This window comes from Pogoniulus pusillus, chromosome Z (genome assembly GCF_015220805.1).
Source record: "Pogoniulus pusillus isolate bPogPus1 chromosome Z, bPogPus1.pri, whole genome shotgun sequence".
Taxonomy (NCBI): Eukaryota; Metazoa; Chordata; class Aves; order Piciformes; family Lybiidae; genus Pogoniulus; species Pogoniulus pusillus.
In genome coordinates this window covers 89,251,917-89,273,814 of record NC_087309.1, presented here as the reverse complement: position 1 = coordinate 89,273,814, position 21,898 = coordinate 89,251,917, and the positions used below count along the sequence as shown (strand labels likewise).

At 53.5% G+C, this 21,898-nt stretch overlaps 1 protein-coding gene across 1 annotated transcript; it reads left to right on the top strand.

The window, feature by feature from the left end:
• The first annotated feature begins 1,684 nt into the window (after nucleotides 1–1,684).
• LOC135192969 (serine/threonine-protein kinase PAK 3-like) lies at nucleotides 1,685–9,965 on the top strand. The gene is given in 18 exon segments (XM_064176357.1): nucleotides 1,685–1,703; nucleotides 2,121–2,185; nucleotides 3,743–3,905; nucleotides 3,988–4,143; nucleotides 4,257–4,366; nucleotides 4,681–4,812; nucleotides 5,068–5,301; nucleotides 5,384–5,521; nucleotides 5,818–5,890; nucleotides 6,211–6,274; nucleotides 6,740–6,788; nucleotides 7,193–7,302; nucleotides 7,426–7,543; nucleotides 7,987–8,086; nucleotides 8,524–8,657; nucleotides 8,659–8,721; nucleotides 9,284–9,421; nucleotides 9,752–9,965. Coding segments are annotated over 18 exon segments (1,953 nt in total). The 3' UTR covers nucleotides 9,839–9,965.
• Nucleotides 9,966–21,898: the final 11,933 nt, after the last annotated feature.

The following is a 21,898-nucleotide window of genomic DNA, read 5'->3' as shown; positions in this document are numbered from 1 at the left end:
TGGCTGTGCAAGCCTTGCTATGAGCATGAATGGTGAGGTCTTATGTGCCTGGAGGTGTCTGCTGTGGCCAGAGAGAGACCTGCCTGGAGCCCTGGGAAGACACAGCCCAAGTTTTGGTGGCAGGCATCAAACATTGATTACAAGCACAAGAGAAGAGGATGCAGTGGGTGGCAGTGATGGTGTGGTAACCCCAGACATAAATGTTGGTGCCACAGCACAGCTGAGGATGGCCTGGCAGGACATCGTTGAGCAGTGGGTTCTGATGGGCTGCACAAGGTGGAGAAGTGAGAGCAGGTGAACCTTAGGAGGTTCGACAAGGCCGAGTGCAAAGTGCCACACCAGGATCAGGACAATTCTTGTTATCAACACAAGCTGTGGAATGAAGGGATGGAGACCAACCCTGCAGATAAGGACTTGGGAGTGCTGGTGAGTAAGAATCTCCCCATGAGCCAGCAATAGGCACTCACAGCCTAGAAGGGCAATGGCAGCCTGGGCTGCACAAAAAGCAGCATGGCCAGAGATAGGGAGACAAGATTCTGCCCCTCTGCTTCGCTCTGCTGAGACCCCCATCTGCAGTGCTGTGTCCAGCTTTGGGACTCCCAACACAAGAAGGACATGAACCTGATGGAGGGAAACCACAGGAGGAACTCAAAGATCACATCTGGAGCACCTTTCCTGCAAACCCAGGCTCAGAGAGTTGGGTCTGTTCAGCCTGGGCAAGGGAAGTCTCCGAGGGAGACCTTAGAGCAGCTTTCCAGAAGGGGGCTCAAGTGGACTACAAGAAAGCTGTGGAGGGACTGTTTCCAAGGGCAGGCAGCACTACGACAGGGAGGAGAGCTTTTACACTAGAGCAATGTAGGTTTAGATTGGACGCTAGGAAGAAGTTCTTTATTATGAGGGTGGTGGAATGCGGCAACAGATTTCCAAGTGAGGTAGTGAAGGCCTCATCTCTGGAGACATTCAAGTACACGCTCGACAGAGCTCCGAACAACCTGACCTAGTTGGCAGTTCCCCCTGCTTAACTGCAGGAAGCTTGGACCTTCGAGGAAGGGACATATGAGAGTCCCCTCCAACCCAGTGTATTCTGTGACTCCATGTCATCGAATGCCCACAGGGCATGTGTTCCAGTGCCCACCCAGAGATGGACAGAGATGACACCTGGAGGTGGATTCTGACCGGCTGTTCCTCACAGCTTACCATGGGGTGCCAAGTGTCACCAGTGACTTGGCAAGGTGCAGAGTACTGAGTGAAGGCTTTGGTGCTGGTGGTCATGCACAGGAAGGTTTTGGTGGCAGCTCTGGGAGCCCAACCCCAGAGCCACTGGAGGACTTTTCTCAGCCCTGCCAGGCTCAGGCAGCCAGGGCAGTCAGGATGCAGGCTCACAGCAGCAGAAGTGAGCTGGGCAGGGACACCTCAGTCTGGGCAGCTGGGAGGCTTCCTTCCTGAGGGCCTTAGGCACATCTTCCAGCTGTGTCTGGGCCAGCACACGGCCATGGCCTCCCTTTTCTAGTGTGCCAGCTGCTGCAGCAGCCCCAGGGAGAGGGGTCAGCCAGACGTCTCCAGATGCCCCCAGCTCACTGCAGTACAAGGAGGGCATGGCCATGGAGCTGGACACCTGCTGCCCAATCTGCCTGCAGAGCTGGGAGGAGGCCACATGGCGACCTTGCTGTGGTAGCTGACAGACATGGCCGTGCAGGACTGCAGTGGGAAGGCTCCAGGCTGCTGGGGCTGGAGGGCAGCCATGCTGCCAGGGGACAGGAGGGCAGCCCTGCCTCTGGAGCTGAACCGGGCAGTCCTGTGTCGTCAGACAAGAAAGGCCTGTTCAGGGATGGTGATAGCAAGAGAGGTGTTCTGCCCAGCACTGGTGGCTGATGCTCAGCTCTGGCTGGCAGAGAGGGGGAGAGCAGACAGCCTCTGACAGCCTCCCTGCATCCTTTCTCTGCTTTCCCAGGAAGCAGCTCCCCAGAGCCAGCAGCTGCTGCTTGCCCTGCCTGCCACAGGCAGGCCCCACTGCCTCACAGCTGACTCAGTGCTAGGCTCTGGGCCAGCCCTGCTGGCCTGTGGCTGGGCTGCTTGTCCCCATCTCCTTCACGATTGCCCTGCTCAGACTTTCCCTGCAGACAAGAGGAAATGGACGATCCTGACAGTCCCCCTGGCCAAACCTCTATTCTTCCTTGGGACTGAGGTAAGGTTGAGAGGGATAAGGGGAAGGTGAAGGGGCAGTTGGGAGCCCCTCCTGGGGTTTCTGGGAGGGCTGCTGTGTTTTTGTATTACCTTTTACCTTGTATATTTCTGTGTATATCTGTATGTACTGTGGATATCTGCTTGTATATTGTGCTAAGCTGTAAATAAATAGCTTCATTCAATTTCCAGAGCCAGCTGAGCCTAGTCTGGGTGATTTCCAAAGTGTGGGGGGCGGGTAACACCCAAACCATCACATCTTTTATTTTGGCATCCAACGTTGGGCAAATTGATTTTGAGTGATATTCAGCCTGGAGAAGACAGGACCCTCAGGAATCCCTGGTGATAAAGTTGCCCTCCAATAGCTGAAGGGATCCTTCATGAAGGCTGGAGCAGGATTTTGCATAAGGGTGTTAGAGACAGGGCAGATCAGAGACAGGTTTGAAGCTGAGGGAGAGCAGGGTTAGACTGGAGTTTAGGAAGAAGGTCTTCAGCACAAGGGTGGTGAGAATCTGGATTGGGTTGCCCAGGGAGGTTGTGGATGCCCCCTCCCTGGAGATGTTCTGGGCCGTGCAGGATGAGGCTCTGAGCAGCCAAGTCTCATAAGAAGTGTTCCTGCCCATGACAGGGAGGTTGCAGCAGATGACCTCTAAGATCTCTCCAACCAAAGCCAAAGGTGCTGTTGGCTGCTGCTTGTGGGCATCCTTGTTCCCTCACAGTGGTATGTCAGGGGCACAGGTTCAGCTGCTCCCGTGCTCTCTGAGCTACTCCTGGAAGTCCAACAAGGCCAAGTGCAACATCCTGCCCCTGGGTCAGGGCAATCCCAAGCACCAACACAGGCTGGGTGAGGAGTTACCTACAGCAGACTTGAGGAGATGGACCTGAGGCTGTCAGTTGGTGACAAACTGCCCAGAAGCCAGCAACGGTTGCTGGCAGCCCAGCAGGCAGCTGTGTGCTAGGCTGCACCCAAAGCAGGGAGAGCAGCAGGGCAGGGAGGGCATTCTGCCCCTCTGCTCTGCTCTGCTCTGCTCTGCTCTGCTGAGACTCCACCTGCAGCACTGTGCCCAGTTCTGGGGCCCACAGCACAAGAGGGACATGGAGGTGCTGGAGCACGTCCAGGGGAGAGTCAAAAAGGGGATCAGAAGGCAGGAGCAATTTGCCTTGGTGGGCAGGCTGAGGCAGTTGGGGCTTCTGAGTCTGGAGAGCAGAAGGCTGCAGGGAGCAGCCCTCCAGTAGCTGAAGGGGGCTACAGGAGAGCTGGGCAGGGACTTCTGACAAGGGCTTGTAATGGCAGCACAAGGGGCAATGGGTTGGAGAGTGGAGATTTAGAGTGGAGATCAGGAAGAAATTCTTGACAGTGAGGGTGGCCAGAAAGTGGCAGAGGTTGCCCGGGCAGGTTGTGGATTGCCCATCCTTGGAGGTGTTCGTGGCCAGCTTGGATGGGAGCTTGAGCAGCCTTGTCCAGTGGAAGGTGTCCCTGCAGATGGGGCTTGGAACTGGATGGCCTTTAAGGCACCTGCCTTAAAGCCAGAGCACTCCATGAGTGCGTGAACCCGTTCAGCAAGAGGCTGTGGAGCATGAGGAGCTGTGGCGAGTGAGTGACAGAGCAGAGCTGTCCGGGCCCTGGGCGGTCAGCTGCAGAGCAGCCTGGGTGGCTGCGCCGCTGTCACCAGCACAGGTGGCAGGGCTCTGCTGTGATGCCAAAGCCCTGCTAGGTGCAGCAGGTGAGCAGCAGGGTGCGAGGCGTCGCTGTTCAGGGCGGTCTGCCCGCAGCACAGGGCAGTGTCCCAGGCCTGCTCTTCCCAGGAAGAGCCTCTGGAGCAGCTGCCCGGGCAGGTGCCGTGCGCTGGGTGCCGCGGAGATGGCAGCGCTTCCTCGCTGGCGTTGGCTTCCTCCTGGCGTGTGCCAACGCCTTCAGCGGTCTGCTGGACAAGCCCCGGCTGATGGCAGAGCTGTCAGCAAGTGAGTCGAGGCTCTTGCTGCCGGAGAGATGCCCCCCTCGGGGTGCTTGCTCTGGGCTTGCCCACAGCAGCAGGCTCAGCGCACTCTGCTGGCCGCTCCCTTGCTCTCCGCAGGGCACATCCGCCGCGGGCTCGGCGCAGCCTGTCCTGCGCTGAGCGAGAGCTCTCCTCTGCTGCCTCCAGCGCCTCAGGACATGCAGCCTGCCGAGAGCTGGCTCGGCAAGGTCCGAGCGGCCGAGCCCTGCTCTGCCCACAGCGGCAGCTCCTTTCTCCACTGCCCTTCAGAGCTGCCCGAGGGAACCGAGTCTCAGCCCGGCTGCCAGCCCCGCTCTGGGGGTAGCTCTCCAGAGGCCAGTCCAGGTGGGCAGGGGCAGAGCTGCAGGCAGCCCCTGCAGGTGGGAAGACTCCAGGCCAGAGCAGTTAGCCAGGCTGTGGCTGAGGCCGGGGGGGATTTAGTTGTCTTAGCCACACCGAAACACAGCAAAATGAACTCCCCCAGCAGCGCAGGGACTCCGCTCATGCTCCTGTCTGTCCTCAGGACTCAGGGCCGGGAGCAGAGGACCCAGGAGCTCCTCCTGCTTCTGAGGAAGAGGAGGGGGACAAGGATGAGAGGAGAGAGGACTCTGAGCCTCGACCTCTGAGGCTGTGCCAGCCTGAGCTTGCAAAGTCAGTGAGTGCCAGCTCTGCTCAGCACTGGCTTTGGTGTCGTTCAGGGACACGTTTCTGATCAGACAGCCCTCGGGCCAAGGCTCCCAGGGACGCAGTCCCACCATGACCCCTGTGTCGAGTGCACCTTGGGGCTGAGGCCTGCAGGACTATGGCTGTGTCCGGGCTGGTTTCTGACGGCTCAGCAGATTGAAGTGGTGTGTAGTGAGCATGCAGTGCCCAAATGGTGACTGTCACTTGTGCTGCTGCCTGCCCACAGAACTCGCCACCAGGGTCAGGACACCTGCACCATGGCCTCGTCCCTGCTGAAGGGCATGAGAACGAAGCAGGTGGCTATGAGGAGAAGGAGGATGGTGGAGAGGAGGATGAAACTCAGGTCTATGGGTACCAATTTGAAAGAGTTGAGCAAGCTCAGGCTGAGGCTGGGGAGAACTGGGAGGATGACTGTGAGCCTCTTCCTGTCGTGGTGCCATTGTCTGGACGTGCCAGAGCAGTAAGTCCCAGCTCTGCTCAGCACTGTGCTTGGTTTCACTCACAGTGACAGTTTCTGACCAGGCAGCCCTGTCTGTCCACAGCACACACCAGGATCAGGACACCTGCACGATAGGTTGCTGCCTGCTGAAGGGGGTGAGGATGAAGCAGGTGGCTATGAAGAGGATGAATATGGCAGAGAGGAGGCTGATAATGAGGAATGTGAAGATCAGTTTGAGAGAGTGAAGGAAGTTGTGGCCGAGGATGCTGAAAACTGGGATGACTAAAAGCCTCTTCCTCTCACGGTCCCAGCACCTGAAGACAGGAAATCAGTGAGTCCCAGCTCTGCTCAGCACTGTGTTTGGTGTCATTCACAGTGACAGTTTCTGACCAGGCAGCTCCTGCATGAAGTCTCTCAGGGATGGAGACCTGCCGTGACCTAGTGCTTCACCAGAGTGCTAGGGTCGGCACTCCTAGTGCCACCTCTGGGGCATCTCTGCAAGCCTCCTTTCTGACTCTACACCATTTCTCATCACAGGTCTCCCCCTGGGCATCCTACAGAGAGAAGGATGGGCAGCAGCAGACAGAGGAGGTCCCCCTGGACAAGCTCAGTATGTATTTTGCACTCTGTCTGAGACAGAGCTGCACTGTGTGCATGCCTTGGCATGAGCCCTGCCCAATGGTCCTCATCAGCCGAGTGTCAGGAGTCACTCATAGCTCCCCACACAAGCTGAGAGCGTCCTTGGAGGCAGGCAGAGAGCCCTCGGGGGACTGCTGCTGCCTCTGAGAGCAGCTGTGCCTGGGCTGGGTTTGCCTGAGCTTCCCTCTGCAGCCAAGGCAAAAGCAGAGATTGTTTCTGCTTGAGCACAAGAAGGCTGGGAGCTGCTGTGCCGCATCTTCAGGGAAGCCTCTCTCACGTTGTGTCTTCCAGGGAGCATTGTGAGCACAGGGCCTCCTGAGGACAAATACGCAGAAGCTGAGAAGCTTGGCCAAGGGTAAGTCCAGTCACAGACCATGGCCACTGCCCTCACAGCCTCTTGGCAGTCCTGGGGCTGAGGACTTTGCCTTGTGCAAAGGAGCCTCCCAACAACTAGTGCAGAGAGAGGGGCAGAGCTCTGCCCTGAGAGGCCACCTGAGCTGATTTGCTGCAGCTCTCAGCAGAGCCTGCAGACTGCAGGCCCTTCTTGCAGAGCAGTGAGTGTGCTGCCACAGGCAGCTCATGCCTCTGCTGCTGTGGGTCAGTTAGGAGTGAAGGGGAAGGAGTCCCTGGTAAAAAGAACCACGCAGGCAACGAGAGGGGATGAGCCAGGATAGGCAGACTGCTGCTGCTGCAGCCTTTTTGCTTCCTGGCTGAGAAGTGGAGGAGCACAGAGCTTCGGAAGCAGTGCAGGCAGCAGAGCTGCCTTTCAGCCACAGGCACTAACCCTCCTCTCCTCTCTCTGCTGCTGCTGTGCTCCCAGGAGCTACGGAGCCGTCCATCGTGCTGTTGAGCTGGCCACAGGACGAGAGGTGAGTGCCAGTAGCGGCAGCAGCTTCTGCAGCTCTTCCTTGCCTTGCCCAGGGCTGCAAACTGGGGCTGGGGCTTTCAGGGCACCCCTGGCCCTTTCCGCCGAAACACAGCCCGCTGCCAGCCGGCCAAATCCATCAGCTGCTCTCTTCAGCTGCCCAGGAAAAGCCCTGTCAGGGCAAGGTGGTTTCTTTGCTGCACAAACTCAACGTGGCCTTGTGTCCTGGAAGGAGCAGCCAAGGCAGCAGAGACACGGGAGCTTGTCATGTGGGGGACTGAGCTGCCCAGGCTGAGAGGCAGAGAGCTGGGCACAGCTGGGCTATGGCCCTGCACACACTCTCACCGTGAGTCCACCCTGCCCTCGGGCTCAGCCTGCTGCAGCTGATGGAGTTCATTCTCACCCCAGGTGGCCATCAAGCACATTCATGTTGGCTCGGAGGATGAGGAGTATGTGACCAATGAGATCCTGGTTCTGCAGGACCACAGCAGCCCAAACATCGTCAGCTACCTGGACAGGTGAGGGAGGGGTCCTGTTCTTGCCAGGTGAAGGTTCCTCTGCAGAGTGCCAGCCACAGGCACTTGCTGACAGAGAAGTGGCCTCTCTAGTGCTACTCGACTCTGCCACGGTTTCCTTTCCAGCTATCTGGTGGGTGCTGAGCTCTGGCTGGTCATGGAATATGTGGCCGGAGGCTCCCTGGCTGACGTGGTTAAGGCCACGTGTATGGAAGAAGGGCAGACAGGAGCTGTCTACAGGGAGGTAAGGGATGCCTCCTGTGCTTCCAGACACTGGGACAGGGTGCCTCAGACCTGCTGTGCAGCCTGCCCATCGACTCTGGGTCGTGCAGCCTCCCACCTGAAAAAGATCCACTTCCCACTGAAGGAAAGGGCTTTGCTGCTCTGGCCAGCCAGTGCTGGCCAGGGAGAAGGAGGCAGCACAGCCGGCACAGCAGCAGCCGCTCTGCCTGTGCCTTCAGGGGACACTGCACCACGGGACAGCTCTCTTGCAGAAGCTCCTAGGCCTACCTTTGCAAGGTCATTGCTCTGCTGGCACTGCAGCAGCAATTGTGCCTCTGGAGAGCACAAGGCTCTGGCAGTGCTCACAGTCTGTCTAGGAATGAAAGCTCTTAGAGCCCTTTGCCTGCTGCTGGGATGAACCCAGGCCACAGAGTTTTATCCTCCTGTTGCTTTTGCATCCCTCAGTGCCTGCAAGCCCTGAATTGCCTTCATTCCAGCAGGATCATCCACAGGGATGTCAAAGGCTGCAACATCCTGCTTGGAATGGATGTCTCTGTCAAGCTGGGTAGGTATCCTTGGCTGGAGGCAGCCTTGCTAGCTTGTGGTACTTGTGGCCAGCTCGTGGCCTGCCTGCCAGGTACCCAGAAGTGATGGCTGTGGCAGTGCCCAGGGCACTGCTGTCAGCTGAGAGGGCAGTTGCAGCATGCAGAGGAGGGCAGGAAGGGAAAAGTTGTGGGGAGTGGCTGTGGCTTGGGCAGCTCCTGCCCCAGAGAGGGAGGGACAAGAGGAAGGTTCAGGTGAAGAAAGGCCACTGCATGGAGCAGGGGGGCTCTGTAACGTGTCCAGTTCAGCAGTGCCCTGGCTGCAGCACTGATAAGCAGGGCACAGCTGCTTCTGCAAGCAGTTCCAAGCAGCTGCTCCCAGCCCAGGCTGCAGAGGCTGTCCCTCTGGCTTGCTGTCCCCATCCCAGTTGGCTCTAACAGGACCTGGTCTTCTTCTCAGCTGACTTTGGCGTGTGTGCTCTGCTCACTGCTAGGCAGAACAAGAGGACCTCCTAAGCCGGAACTCCCCACTGGATGGCTCCTGAAATCCTGAGGGAAGAGCCCTACGGCCCCAAGGTGGACATCTGGTCCCTTTGGCATCACAGCGGTGGAGCTGGCAGAAGGAGAACCTCCCTACGCCTGGGAAAACGACAGCAGGGTAAGGGGCACGGCAGCAGATGCCATCGTCCTGCTGACTGCTGCCACCTCTTGTCTGCCGGCAGAGAGAATCTCAGTGGCTTCGGCCTGAGCCAGGGCCACCTGAGCCAGGGCCACCAAAGCCTGCCTCCACGAGTGCCACTGCAGCACAGCAGCAGAAGCTGCACACAGCTTTGGTTGCCTTAACAGCAGAAGCTCAGAGCAGAAGTGGCTCACAGGCAGCCCAGAAGCGTGCCAGGCCTGGCATTTCTCCTCTGGTGCTGGGCTCCCCCAGAGCTGGAGCTCAAGAATTGCCCAGTGCCAGGTTTCTCCAAGGGGGGAACCTTTAGCAAAAGCCTTCCAGCCACAGCTGCAGGCAAAGGAGTCTTTGCAACCTCAGAGCAGTGCCCGAGGCTGTGGCTGCGGCAGGCAGGATGATTTGTCAGTCGAGAAACATCATCTCTAAGCCTGTGCCAGGGAGGAAAATGCCCCTGAGACTAGACCTGAAAGAACAGCGAGGGGTCCAGAGGAGCATTTGTGCATCTGAAAGCAGCAGATGAAGTCCTGTGACGCTTTGTCTCTAGGTGTGTGACCTGATTGCTGCCAATGGCACACCAGAGCTGCAGAACCCTGCTAAGCTCTCCGCTGCCCTTCTTGACTTCCTTCATTGCTGCCTGGAGGTGGAGGTGGAGAGGCGATGGTCTGCCCAGGACCTTCTGCAGGTAAAATGCAAAGCAGCTGCAAGTGCAGCACTAGGGAAGGGTTTCCTCAGCTGCTCATGGCTTTAGGGAAGAGGAGCTAAGCAAGAGCTGAACAAGGCCCTGGCACAGCAGCAGCATTGCCGGAGTTAAGGCAGAGCCAAATCCCAGGCAGCTGAGAACACCTTGAGAAATGGATTGCTGGCACCGTGGGGGCAAGGGACTGAGCTGGCAGGCACAGGGGCAAGTGGTGCCTTCAGTCCCTCTCTGTGCTTACGGTTGACAACCAGAGGAGCACTGCTTGAGCCTGTGGGTCCCTGGCTCAGGCCAGTAACGCCTCCTTCTTCTGCACAGCACCCATTCGTAGCATTGGCAGGGCCTGTCTGCAGCCTGGTCCCGCTGATCACCGCAGTAAAGGCAGCCAGGAAGGGAGTCCACTAGTGCCTGAGTCCAGGTCCTGCTGGCACAGCTTGGAGCAGGACCGAGGAGAACTCAGCATGGCCTCAGCTCTGGTGCTGCAGCCCAGGAGGACAACTCGCGGAGCCTGCTCACTGTCCTGCTGCTGCAGTGGAGAACAGCTCAGGCTGTCTAGTAATAAATAGGTTCGTTTGTGTTCTTCCTGCCTGCTGCCTGTTTCATTTATGCTGAAGGTGAAGCAGGGGTTAAGGCAGGCAGAGGATGGTCAGAAATGCTTTGCTACCTCAAGCCCCTCCAGGGCAAAGCAAATTCAGTGGGAAGGAAGGATCCCTCCCTTCACAGACAGGGAGTGAGCTGCACATTGCCTCCTGCATTGTTAGGTGTTTCTCCGAGTCCCTTCTGGGGGCTGTGCTCGGTAGAGTTTGGAAGTGGAAAAGCCTAAAGCCCTCAGTCCTAACGCCCAGGCTGCTCTGCCTGCGGAGCGCAGCCCACTCCCTGCCGTGTGCCCAGTCCTGGCATTCGGAGGTGAGGAAGAAAGTGAAAGTGCATTTGCAAGCCCAGCTGAACGGAGCAGGGCAGGCAGAAGAGGCTGCTGAGGTGCAGGCTGCCAGCTGCGAAGACGCAGTGTTCTGAGGCTGCTTGCTCAGGTGCCAGGAGCAGCCCGAGGCCACCCAGCGGCTCTGAGCAGCGTGCAGTGGGTGTAGCCTTGCAGCCAAGAAGGCAGCCAGAGGCAAGCAAAGCCTTGGCACTAACACCGCCGGGCTGCAGAGGCTGGAAGGCTGTCGTGGAAGTGGACGACTCCATCGTGCTTAACTCTGATGGGCAGAGAATCGGAGCCTGGCGTGGGCTGGAAGGGAGCTCCAAAGCTCACCTAGTCTGCCCTCCGTGCAGGGAGCAGCCGCATGTGCAGCTGGGGCAGCTTGCTCAGGGCCCCTTCCAGCCGACCTGGAATGTCCCCAGTAACGGGGCTCTTACACCCCCCTGGGAAGTCTGCTGCAGTGCTGCACCACTCGGCCCCTGTCCGGCCTGAAGCTGTCCCCTTTGGGTTTCAAAGCACCGCCCCTGCCCTGTCACAAGAGGCCCTACCTTAAAAGTCTGTCCCCATCTCCGTAAGTAGTGAAAGGCTGCAGGAAGGTGTGCCCAGAGCCCCTTCTTGTCCGTGCTGGAAAGCACCAACCCTGTGAGCCTTTCCTCACAGTAGAGATGTTTTGTGCTCATCCTTGAGATTCCCCCAGGCCTCTCAGCATCACACTGCTGCCTCATCGTGACCTGCTTGGCCACTGGCTGGAACTGGAGGCATCTTGGTCTCTTCTCCCAAGTAGCAAGTGACAGAGGAGAGGAAATGTCCTTTAGTTGTGTCAAGAGAGTTTAAGTTGAAAGTGAGGAACTACGTCTTCCCCCACATAGTTGAAATGCCTTGGAACAGGCTGTGCAGGGCAGTGCTGCAATCAGCATCCGTCGATGTTTGCCAAAACTCGGTAGGTGTGGTCCTGAGGGACAGAGTCCGGTGGTGCACAGGGCAGTGCTGGGGTAATGGTTGGACAGAATGACCTTGGAAATCTTTTCCAACATTTGTGATTCCCTGATTCTGAAAGAGGGAAGATTCAGACTGGATATAAGGAGGGAGTTATTCACTTGCAGAGTGAATAACAGAGTGTTTGCAGAGGTGGTATATGTCCCATTCCTAGAGACAAACCAGATCAAGTTGTCTGGGGCTTTAAGCAACCTGACCTAGTGGAAGATGACCCTGTTCACTGCAGGGCAGTTGTCCTAGACGATCGTGAAAGGTTGGTGGAGGGATGGGCCAAGGGCACAAAATGGAACCCAGAGGATTCCATCTGAACAAGAGGAAATCTTTCTCATAGGATGGCAGCCAGGCAGCTGTGCTGTGGTACCCAACTCGACATTTACCTGTGTGCACACACCTGTACACCACAGAGATGAAAGTGCCATGGGCAGGCTCCCAGACAAACAGACAGTGACTGGGTAGCTACTCTGGCCCTTCATTTTGGATCGCTCAGGAATGCACTCATTAAGCTCAGGTAGCAGAACTGCTCCTGCCCTGAAGAGCTTCACGACAACATCCCAAAGCATTTATGGAGGTCACTCATCCACAAGCCTCGGTGCTTCCACATTCTCAAGACAGGAACACCTGTCTTTTCCCAGACTCTGTACTTTCCCAAGCCCTGTGCTTGGCCAGATTCTTTTCAGCGCTGCCCAGTGGCAGGACAAGGGGCAATGGGCACAAAGCGGAACCCAGGAGGTTCCATCTGAACAAGAGAAGAAAATTCTTTGGTATGAGGGTGGTGGAGCCATGGAGCTGGCTGCCCAGAGAGGTTGTGGAGTCTTCTTGTCCAGAGATATTCCAAAGCCACCTGGACAATGTGATCCTGGGCATGCTGCTGTGGGTGCCCCTGCTTTAGCAAGGTGGTTGGACTGGATGATCCTCAGAGGTCCCTTCCAACACCACCATGCTGGGGTTCTGTGATTCTGTTCCCCATGTGGCCAACTACTGCATGGAACCCACAGCAAACCAAGCAAAGCTCAACTGCTCCACGCAGGTTCAGAGAGAAAAGCCCATCTCTGCCTGACTGCCATTGCTGTGACTTTTGCTACCACTTTTCACTGCCATGTCTGTCACCAGTGCCTGTGCTGTGGGTGATCAGCACCTCCTGCTCAGGTGCTGATCACCCACAGCACCTTTCCATGGCTGCGTACCTGGCAACTGCACATCTCCCTCTTATGTCCACTGCAGTTGTGTGATCAGTGAACTCAGTGTGAGCTGTGAGCCAGAAGCAGGCTCCACTTGCCCAGGAGGCACGTGGTGTTCTGGGGAGCATCAAGAAGAATGCAGCCAGCAAGTCAGAGGAGGTTCTGCTCCTGCTGTGTTCTGCCCTAGCAAGGCTGCATCTGGAGTCCTGTGTCCAGTTCTTGGCTATAAATGCCCCAGAAGAGGCTGCAGATATGCTGAGGAGCCTGGAGCATCTCTGAGAGGGGAAAGGCTTAGAGCTCTGGGGCTGTTGAGCTGAAGAAGAGCAGCCCCAGAGGGGATCTGATCAATGCTCAGCATGAGATAAAGGGTGGAGGGCAATAGGATGGGGCCAGACTCTTGTCAGTGGTGTCCAGTGACAGAACAAGTGGCAAACTGGAACACAGGACATTCCATATGCACATGATGATGATGATGTGAGGTCTATGATGGTGCTGGAGCCCTGGAGCAGGCTGACCAGAGCGGTTGTGTAGTCTCCTTATCTGCAGACATTTCAAACACACCTGTCCATTGTGATCCTGGGTAAGCTGCTCTGGGTGCCCCTGCTTTAGCTGTGGGGTTGGCCTGGGTGATCTCCAGAGGTTGCTTCTAACCCTCCCCCATACTGGGTCTGTGATATGAGGGTGTCTATAGCCTGGGCATGTTTCTTTCCCAGCATCCCAGCATGGTTTGCAGAAACCTGCCTCTCTCTGACTCCTGAGGCCACACCTGGGCCACCTCCCTGCCCTACACCAACCATGCCTGTGGCTTGATCCTCTTTGGTGTCTTCCTCCTCACCAACAGCAGCAGCATCTTAAGACCTTTTCTTTTGACAGCTTCTGCCACCAGCATGGAATGAGAATGGTTCCCTTCCCCAGCTTGCTCCACCAGTCACCTTACTGGAGAGACAGGGCTAAACTGGGATGCTAAACTGGGATGCCAGCCCTCAGCAGCTGCACAGGAAGGGAGGGGAGAACTTCAGGCAGGAGTGTTTTCACCCAAGGGGTGAGATTAGAAGCAAAGCTCCTGTGAAGAGATGTCTGGTTGGCAGGCCAAGGCTGTGCTGGTCTTTTACAATTGCTCAGCCTAAGATGCTGGTGTGTGTGTGTGTGCTAGTGTGATGGTTTGAGGGTTACCCCGCCCCCCACACTTTATATTTGCCCCAGCTAACTCAGACGGACCCTGGGAATATAGATGAAGCAGTTTATTTACAGCTAGCAGAATTTACAAGCAGCTATTTACAATATATACAGTTATATACAATTATATACAGAAATATACAAAGGATAAACAATACAGAAGCACAACTCCCCTCCCAGAAACCTGAGTCCCCAGGAGGGGCTTTCAAACCACCCCAACACCTCCCCCCGGCCCTCTCAACCTTACCCCAGTTCTCAGGAAGAAAAGAGGTGCAGCCAAGAGGTTAGGGAGCAAGGTTAGTAGGAGCAGGGTTAATGAGATGTGACCAGGTCTAAGGCAAAAGCAAGAGTGAGAAACAAAATGGAGAAAAAGTCTTTCTTCTTCCCAGAGCTCTCAGCGAGACTCTGAGAGAAGTTGACATCAATTGTTTTCATTTCACTGCCCGTTATCTAGTTCTGTTACCAAAACATTCCAGCTTGCTTCAAACTAGCACAGCTAGTGGAATGTTTTGGTGAGAAGAAATAGGCTGGCCTGTGCAAAGCAGGTTTCTGGGATGTGGTTAAGGACTGGAATTTCACAGTGTGGAAATGGCATGGAAAAAGAAGCTGAGAGACTGAAGATGTTGCATGACATTGGTGGAGCTCTGTGTGGAGGTCCTTTCCCTTGAGGGAACAGAGTCTGAGTGACCTTGATGGCTGATGGTTGCACATAACATCTAAACCATACTTGTCTAACCAATATAGACATATTTTCCATGCTCACTCATGTTCCATGGGTGCCACAGTGTTTGCTGCCAACCCTCCTTCCTGTTTGTGATGGCTCTGCTGGTGGGCAGAGATGAGAGAGGATTTTAGGAGATAGGGAGGATCTCCATACCAGCAAGTGAGTCAGGGCCAGGAAAGCCATCATTAGAAGATGTGTGTGAGATAACAGAAGGTGCAGGAAGGTAAGTGCAGAGGATGTTGTCTCCCAGGAGCAGGAGAAGCAAGCTGCTGGGCTGCTGGTGTGGGTAGTTATGTGCTGAAAGCCTGCTTGGTTGGCTCTGTTCCCCACCAAACCCTGGAGAAACCCAAGGTCAGCTGAGGAAGTTGCCACCACCCTGAAAAAGATGAGGCACAGGAGAATGACACCTTGAAACAGTTCTCACTTTCCCAAAGAGGAAAATTTTCTCCTAGGGCTTTGTCCTGAGGACCAGAGACAGATGTTCAAAGAGTCACTCTGAGTCCTTGCTAACCCAAGGCTGCTGGCAGCTCTACAAACAGTGTGGTGACTTATACCTGGTGAAAGTTGACTCACAAAGCACTTTAGCAACAGGGAAGTAGAACTGTGCTCATTTCAGAGGAGGAAAGCTGAAGCTGAGAACTGAAGGCTTTCATCTATCATTACCATCTATGGTCTGCAGGCCCTTAGCATTCTGGACCTGGCCAGAGCAGCTTGACCTGAGTTGGCTTCCAGGTGTATCCCATAAATGTCACATTATGAAGGGTGAAGTTTATTCAGGTCAGGAGGGCTTCCTGCTTGGGCTTCTTCTCCTGCTCCTCTTCTTTTTCCTGCTCCTCTTCCTTCTCCTGCTTCTCATTTCCAAAGGGGCTTGATTATCAATTTGCACACAAGGACTGTTTACTGTGACTGCTGAGTAAAAACTTTGTCTACTTTATACTGGCATTGATTTGGCTGTTTTGTTAAATCTGATTTAATTTCACCTCACAGGTCACCTCTCCTTTCCCCAGTCCCCCTTCCCTGTTGAGAAGGGTGATAGATCAACTGCTGTAGTTTAGCTCCAGATAGGGGCTAAATGTAGACACCAAGTCATAGACTCACAGACTGGTTTGGGTGGCAAGGCACCTTTAAAGCTCATTTAGTCCAACCCCTCTGCACTCAGCAGGGACATCTGCAACTGGAGCAGATTGCTCAGAGTTTCAACCAACTTCACTTGGAATGGTCACAGGGATGGGGCATCTACCATCTCTCTGAGCAACCTATAACAGGCTCTCACTACCCTCAGTATCAAACATTTTTTCCTGCTCTCCACTCTGAATCTCTCTCTTCTAGTTCCAAACCACCATGCCTTGTCCTCTCACAGCAGACCCTGAGAAAAAGTCTGTCCTCAGCTTTCTTCCAGGCCCCTTGAAGTAATGAAAGGCTGCAAGAAGGTCTCCTCAGAGAGTCAAACTGTAGAATTGCTTTGTTGGCATCCTTCCTTCAGCACCCTGGATTTTCCACACCCCTCACCCTAATGTTGGTGAAATTCCCATTCGTCTCCCAGCCCACCACTGAGCAGTTCCTTCCCACTGCACCACTCCAAGCTGCATCACAATCCTCTGATGCCATTAAAATCCACAGTCAGGGATTATGGAAAAAATCCCATTTGTATCCAGAGGAACAGAGAGACATTCCTGAGTTATGGATTATTTCCTGGCCAGCTGTGCCTCTGAGAAATGTGCTTGTCAGTGGTTAGTGTGAGTTCATTCTACAGCAGACCTGGAGTTATTGATGTCCCTGTCAGAGCTGCTTTCTGTCATTCTGCAAAGACATCTGACAGGATCTGCCTTGCCTGGTGTGGAAGGGCATCTTTCATCACCTATCCCCACTCCTTGTGACGCTGCTGCCAGCTCTTCAGCAGCCTGACCTTTGCAAATGCCCATGTGTCTCCTCACGGCTAGCATAGTGACAAGCCTTTAAACTGGTGATATGTTCTTACCTTGTTAATCACATTTTGCATTCCTAGGGCCTCTTAAATCCGAAGATGTAGCTATGAATTAAATCAGGGGAGGGAAAGTCATAAATTATGTCCAGGTAGCCTCATTACTCAGCTGAGTTATGTGAAATATGGGAAATTAGGGATATTATGTTAAGCAATACTGGAGGTTGAGGGGAAAATCCAAATGTTCTGAATTGCATCTTCTCATCTGTGCCAGGGAAAGTGGCCTCAGAGATGGATTTCACCCCACCTACAGTAAAAAGTCTTCATAAACTCAGCTCTCCAGGAGCCTGGACTCGTCCCATCTCAGACCTCCTCTGAATACCAGTGAATCTAGCTCTGACTTGAACACAGCCTTGGCACTGGTGGCTGTGCTGGATACAAATTCCCTTCTAAAAATAGCTGAGAACTAGGGGAAGGTGCCTGTTCCTGCACTTGGCATTTCAAAACCAGCTTCTCCTCTTGCCATAGCAAAATGTTGTTTCACTCAAGAGTTCCCTGCTCTGAAAATTTTTATTTTTATCTATCTATCTATCTATCTATCTATCGATCTATCTATCTATCTATCTATCTATCTATCTATCTATCTATCCATCCATCCATCCATCCATCTACATATCTATCTGTCTGTCTTTATCTACATGAGAGAGCCTTGAGAGCTGTGTGCTCTTTTGCCATGAATGTCCTGCTGTCTGGCCACATTTGGCCACATTCACATCCCATCACAATTTCTCTCCATCTTTGCAGCCAGGTTATCTCAGCCCACTGGAACAAGCTCCTCAGGAAGGTGGATGAATCAAAATCGTTGGAGATGTTTAAAAGACAGAGAGATGTAGTGCTAAAGGACATGGTTTAGCACCAGCCTTGGCAGAGTTAGACAATAGCTGGACTGGAATGATCTTAAAGATCTTTTCCAAACAAAATGATTCTATGACCTGGGTGGGAGAGGAACTGGTGGAGCCTTACATCCAACACTGGTAGACCCCAGGCATGGATAAACATCTCTGTGTCTGGGGAAGGAAGGCAGAGCTGCACACTTAAGCTCTGCTGGGACAAGTATAAAGACCTTGTCTGTCTCCAGACCGTGCTTCTACAGAAGGTCTATTATTTGGGATTTTAAAGGAGGTCTATTTGCTTTCAACTCAACTGCAACATGGCCAGAATAATAATCTCTTTGACTCTGGCACAAAGATTGTTGACCCAACTATTTTAAGGGTTTCTTTTCCTGCAGATGTCTCTGATGGTGCATCTAAGCATTCAATGACCACAGTGGCATTTTGCAGGTAAGTTCTTAAGTTAGGATGAGAGGAAATGGCCTCAAGTTGCACCAGGGGAGGTTTAGGTTGGATGTTAGAAGAAACCTCTTCACTGAAAGGGTTCTCAAATGCTGGCACAGGCTGACCAGGGAGGCAGTTGAATCTCCATCTCTGGAGTGGTTTCAAAGATGTGGTGCTGAGAGACACGGTTTAGGTCCAGACTTGGAGAGTTAGAGAATGATTGGACTTGATGTTCTTCAAGGTCTTTTCCAATTAAAATTCTACAATTGTAGTATTCTGGCTGAGGGCCCCATCCTGGGAGACATCCCCATCATCTCACCTATGCCAGAAGTACTTCAGGAAGAAGAAAGGGATTCCCTTCTCCTTTAGTTTATTTTGTCAGTACCTGTCTGTATGTATAACTGAGCTTTCCACACGGGGGATGTTACCATTTGAGCAGAACACAGTGCGCTCAATTTTGCCTTCAGCTACACTCTGTGAAGCCAACATTTGCTCCAAGCTAGTGAGGGAGTGTCAAGCTACCAGCACACCACGTCTACAAGCAAAGCACTTTGTAAATAATCTAGATTCACCCTGTGAAGCAGCAGGTTCCCATCACTGCTAAAGCTGCTTTGAAGGGTATTGCCAAAGTGAGGGCAGAGTTTGGCATGGCATCATTTTGGTGGTAGTTTGTGCTCTCAAGTATCCTCATGTCCCCAGCTGCTCTTTCCGTTTCTTGCTGTTTTCCTGGGATGAAAATCCTGAGGCTGGAGCATTTCCCGCTGGCAGAGATCCATCACTTCCCACTGAGTTAAGAGAGAGCTGAGGGAGGCTCTGATGTCTCTGAGGTCCTCAGTGCTTTCCCAGGAGCAGGATGCTGAGGCAAGAGACAGGTCTGTCCATGCAGGTCCCAGCATCTTGTGGACTCCATGCTTGGTGGCAGAAGGAGCCAGACAACCTGCTTCAGTTCCCTCTGCTGAGATGGTGGGGGAACTCCCTTGATGTCTCACCACCTCCCTAAGCACACTCTTTTAATGAAGAGCCAATTTCATTTCCCAAGCACTGAGTCATCTTGTGTTATTACCTGGTGTATGGTACCCAGAACAGCAGCCACAGCATCTTTTCCTTGAAAGATGGATAAAAAGGGTGTTTCCATCCCCTCCTCCATCTCCAGCTTTTCACAACCCCTCTCTTTTTTTTTTTTTTTTCCCTTTGGTGTATGTGCCTTTTAAGTGGAAACTCTCTCTTTTCTCAGCTTCCTTCCTTTCCAAGTTATAATGGAACCAAACCAGAAATAAGGACACAAGCAGGAGGCTGAGCATGCACACTGGCTGAGGCACCAAGCTGGAGAGGGAGTAAGGTTGCACCCACACAAGGACAGGACCAGCAGCTTAATTTTTGCTCTTTGGACCTGGAAGTGTGCCAGCTTCTGGAGAAAAGTCCCCAGCTTCCATAAAGTGAACTTTCTTCCTGCTGGGACAGGTTAATAAGCAACACTACGACCAGTGTGGCCATAGAGCTTCAAAGCCATGCAAGAGTGGGAGTGAGATGGCAGAGATTGTTTCTTCTCACAAGTCCCAGGCTGACACTGCCTAGCACCTATCCCACATGCCACATTTCCTCAGTTTCCCTTTAGTCACCCTACTGTCATCCAACTCCAATTTACCACCCACCTATTAGAGGAATGAATCCAGGTCCCTCCCATGCTCCCGCAGAAATGATGCTCTATGGGATAGGTCATTGGTCACCAGAAGAGGCTGCCCAGAGAGGTTGTGGAGTCTCCTTTTCTGGAGACTTTTAAAAACCCTGGATGCAGTCTTGTGCAACCTGGTTCAGGTACCCCTGCCTTAGCAGGGGATTTGGACTACATGATCTCCAGACATCACTTCCAACCTCCACTATCCTGCAATTCTGTGTGATTCTGTGATTTTCCCTCAAAAAAGTCTCAGGCTGGAATCTGTGTGCCTTGATCCAGCACCCATTTGAGCTCCTGAACCACAGCACCCAGCTCCCAGACACCTTTCTGCCAAAAATGGAGATGAATGACTAGTGCCTTTTGCCATGCCATCAGCTCAAGGATGTCTTGAACAGGTTAGGGTAGGAGGGGAATGCACAGAGGGGTCTCAACATGTGGGGCCAGGACCTGATGTACTCTTACAGGAGAAGGACTTCACACATGCCAGCATGTTCATACCATTAATGTCACGGTCTGATGACCTCTAAGGAAGGTGGTTTCCTATAAATAAAATTACTGAATCACAGAATATTTGGGGCTGGAAGGGACCTTTAAAGGTCACTCAGTGCAACCCCCATGAAAGGGAGCAGGGGCATCTGCAACTAGAGCAGGTTGCTCAGAGCCCCAAACAACCTGACAAGGAATGGTTCCAGGGATGTGCCATCTAACCCCTCTCTGGGCAACCTGGACCAGGGTTTCACTACCCTCAGCACAACAAATTTCTTCCTTAATTAATAACAAGATGAATTAAACACTGTTAGCAGGTTGACAGTCTCAGTTGTGCTGGCACTTCAAAAAATGCTCATTCATGCAAGAGCAGATCCTGCCTTTAATTTCTTTTTTTTTTTTTATTCCTCCCCCCTCCTCAACCCTACTGTCATACACCAGGAGCATCCCTGGGAAATCCTGCAAATGCTGGAGTGATGTTATTTGCGCTACGATTAATAATTAAACCATGGTATAATCATAGATTAAAAATATGGAAATTCCAGACAGTTCCCTTTGCTTAAAATATGACAAAATAAGGGGGGAAAAATTAAATCTGGAGCTAAATTAACACTGTGCTTTCCCAATTATAGACACCCTCCGGTGAATATCAGGTTGTCATGGCAACCTGCCCAGCAAATGATACGGCCAAAAATAAAGCACAGCAGGAAAAGACATCTTTTGAATCTGATTTTGCCATCAAAGTAGAATTAAGGTTTTTTCAGAGGCAAATTTCTTCTGGTTAATTTATGGCCACGGCTCCTCTGTTGATGTTCATTAAGACGATCCACTTATCCAGATGAACGTTAGGGCAGCAGCAGACAGAGAGTGACAAAGGATACACGGCTAGCAATGAAGCAACCTCTCAAATGCAACCCAAACAACAAAAAAAGGTGAATGATTAGGGGAGTTGGATGTTTTGAAGTGCCTGTGGGTAAGGGGAAGGTGGTTTAAATCGCTTATAGGAACATTTCCAACTGGCTTTCAGCAGGTCTGAAGGGACTCAGCTGGCTACAAAGTAAAAGGTGGTTAAATCCTGGTGTTTTTTTTTTAAATATATTTCTCAACTCAGAGTTTTGTATGTTTATATAGAAACGTTTGAAATATTGGCTTATATGGAAAGACTTGCAGTTTCCTTCTTTCAATCTCAGCTCAAACCCAACCTGCGTAAGGTCCAGCTGGATGCTGCTTAACCACAGAGGAGGCAGAGGGATGGGAGAGGATGTGGTTCTCAGGCTGAATGCAGAGGGTTGCAGCCTGGCTGGTCAGGGAAATGGTGAGAAAATGGCCAGTGGCAGAAAGAAAAGGGGTCTGCCCCTCTGCTCAGCTCCCCCCTGCAGTGCTGGGGACAGCTCTGGAGTCCTCAGCACAGCACACACAGGGAACTGTTGGAGCAGGGCCAGAGGAGGCCGCAGCACTGCTGGCAGGGCTGGAAGGGCTATGATTTGGGGCCAGGCTGAGAGAGTTGGGCTTGCAGCGCTTACAGGAGCCTCTAAGAAATCTGGGGACAGACTTTCGTGATAAGACAAGGGGCGACGGTTTGGGACTAAAAGAGGGAGATTTGGGCTGGTGAGGGTCCCAGGTTGCCCAGAGAGGTGGTAGTGCCCCATCTCTGGCAGCATTGCAGCACAGGTTGTTCGAGGCTGTGAGCAACCTGCTCTAGTTGTCGATGTCCCTGCTGGACTGTGTGGGGATTGGCCTAGATGACCTCTGAGATCCCTTCCAATCCACTCTATGGCTCTCTGAAAATGGGAATTCAACCCAGGAGCAAAACCTGAGAGCACAACGGCTGAACCTGGCTGGTTTCTCAGCCGCTCCCGGCAGGGTGGCTGTGCCCGGCGGACCGGCTGCCTTGGTTGGGGTGGGTCTAAAGAAGAACCCCGAGGGTGCCGAAGATCCCACCACCGCTCCTTGCCGCGCAGCCCGGCCGGTCGGCACTCCGCGGACTACATCTCCCGGCAGAGCCGGCGGCGGAGGAGGCAACGAGGAGGGGTGGGGGGAGGGGGGCCGAGCCCTG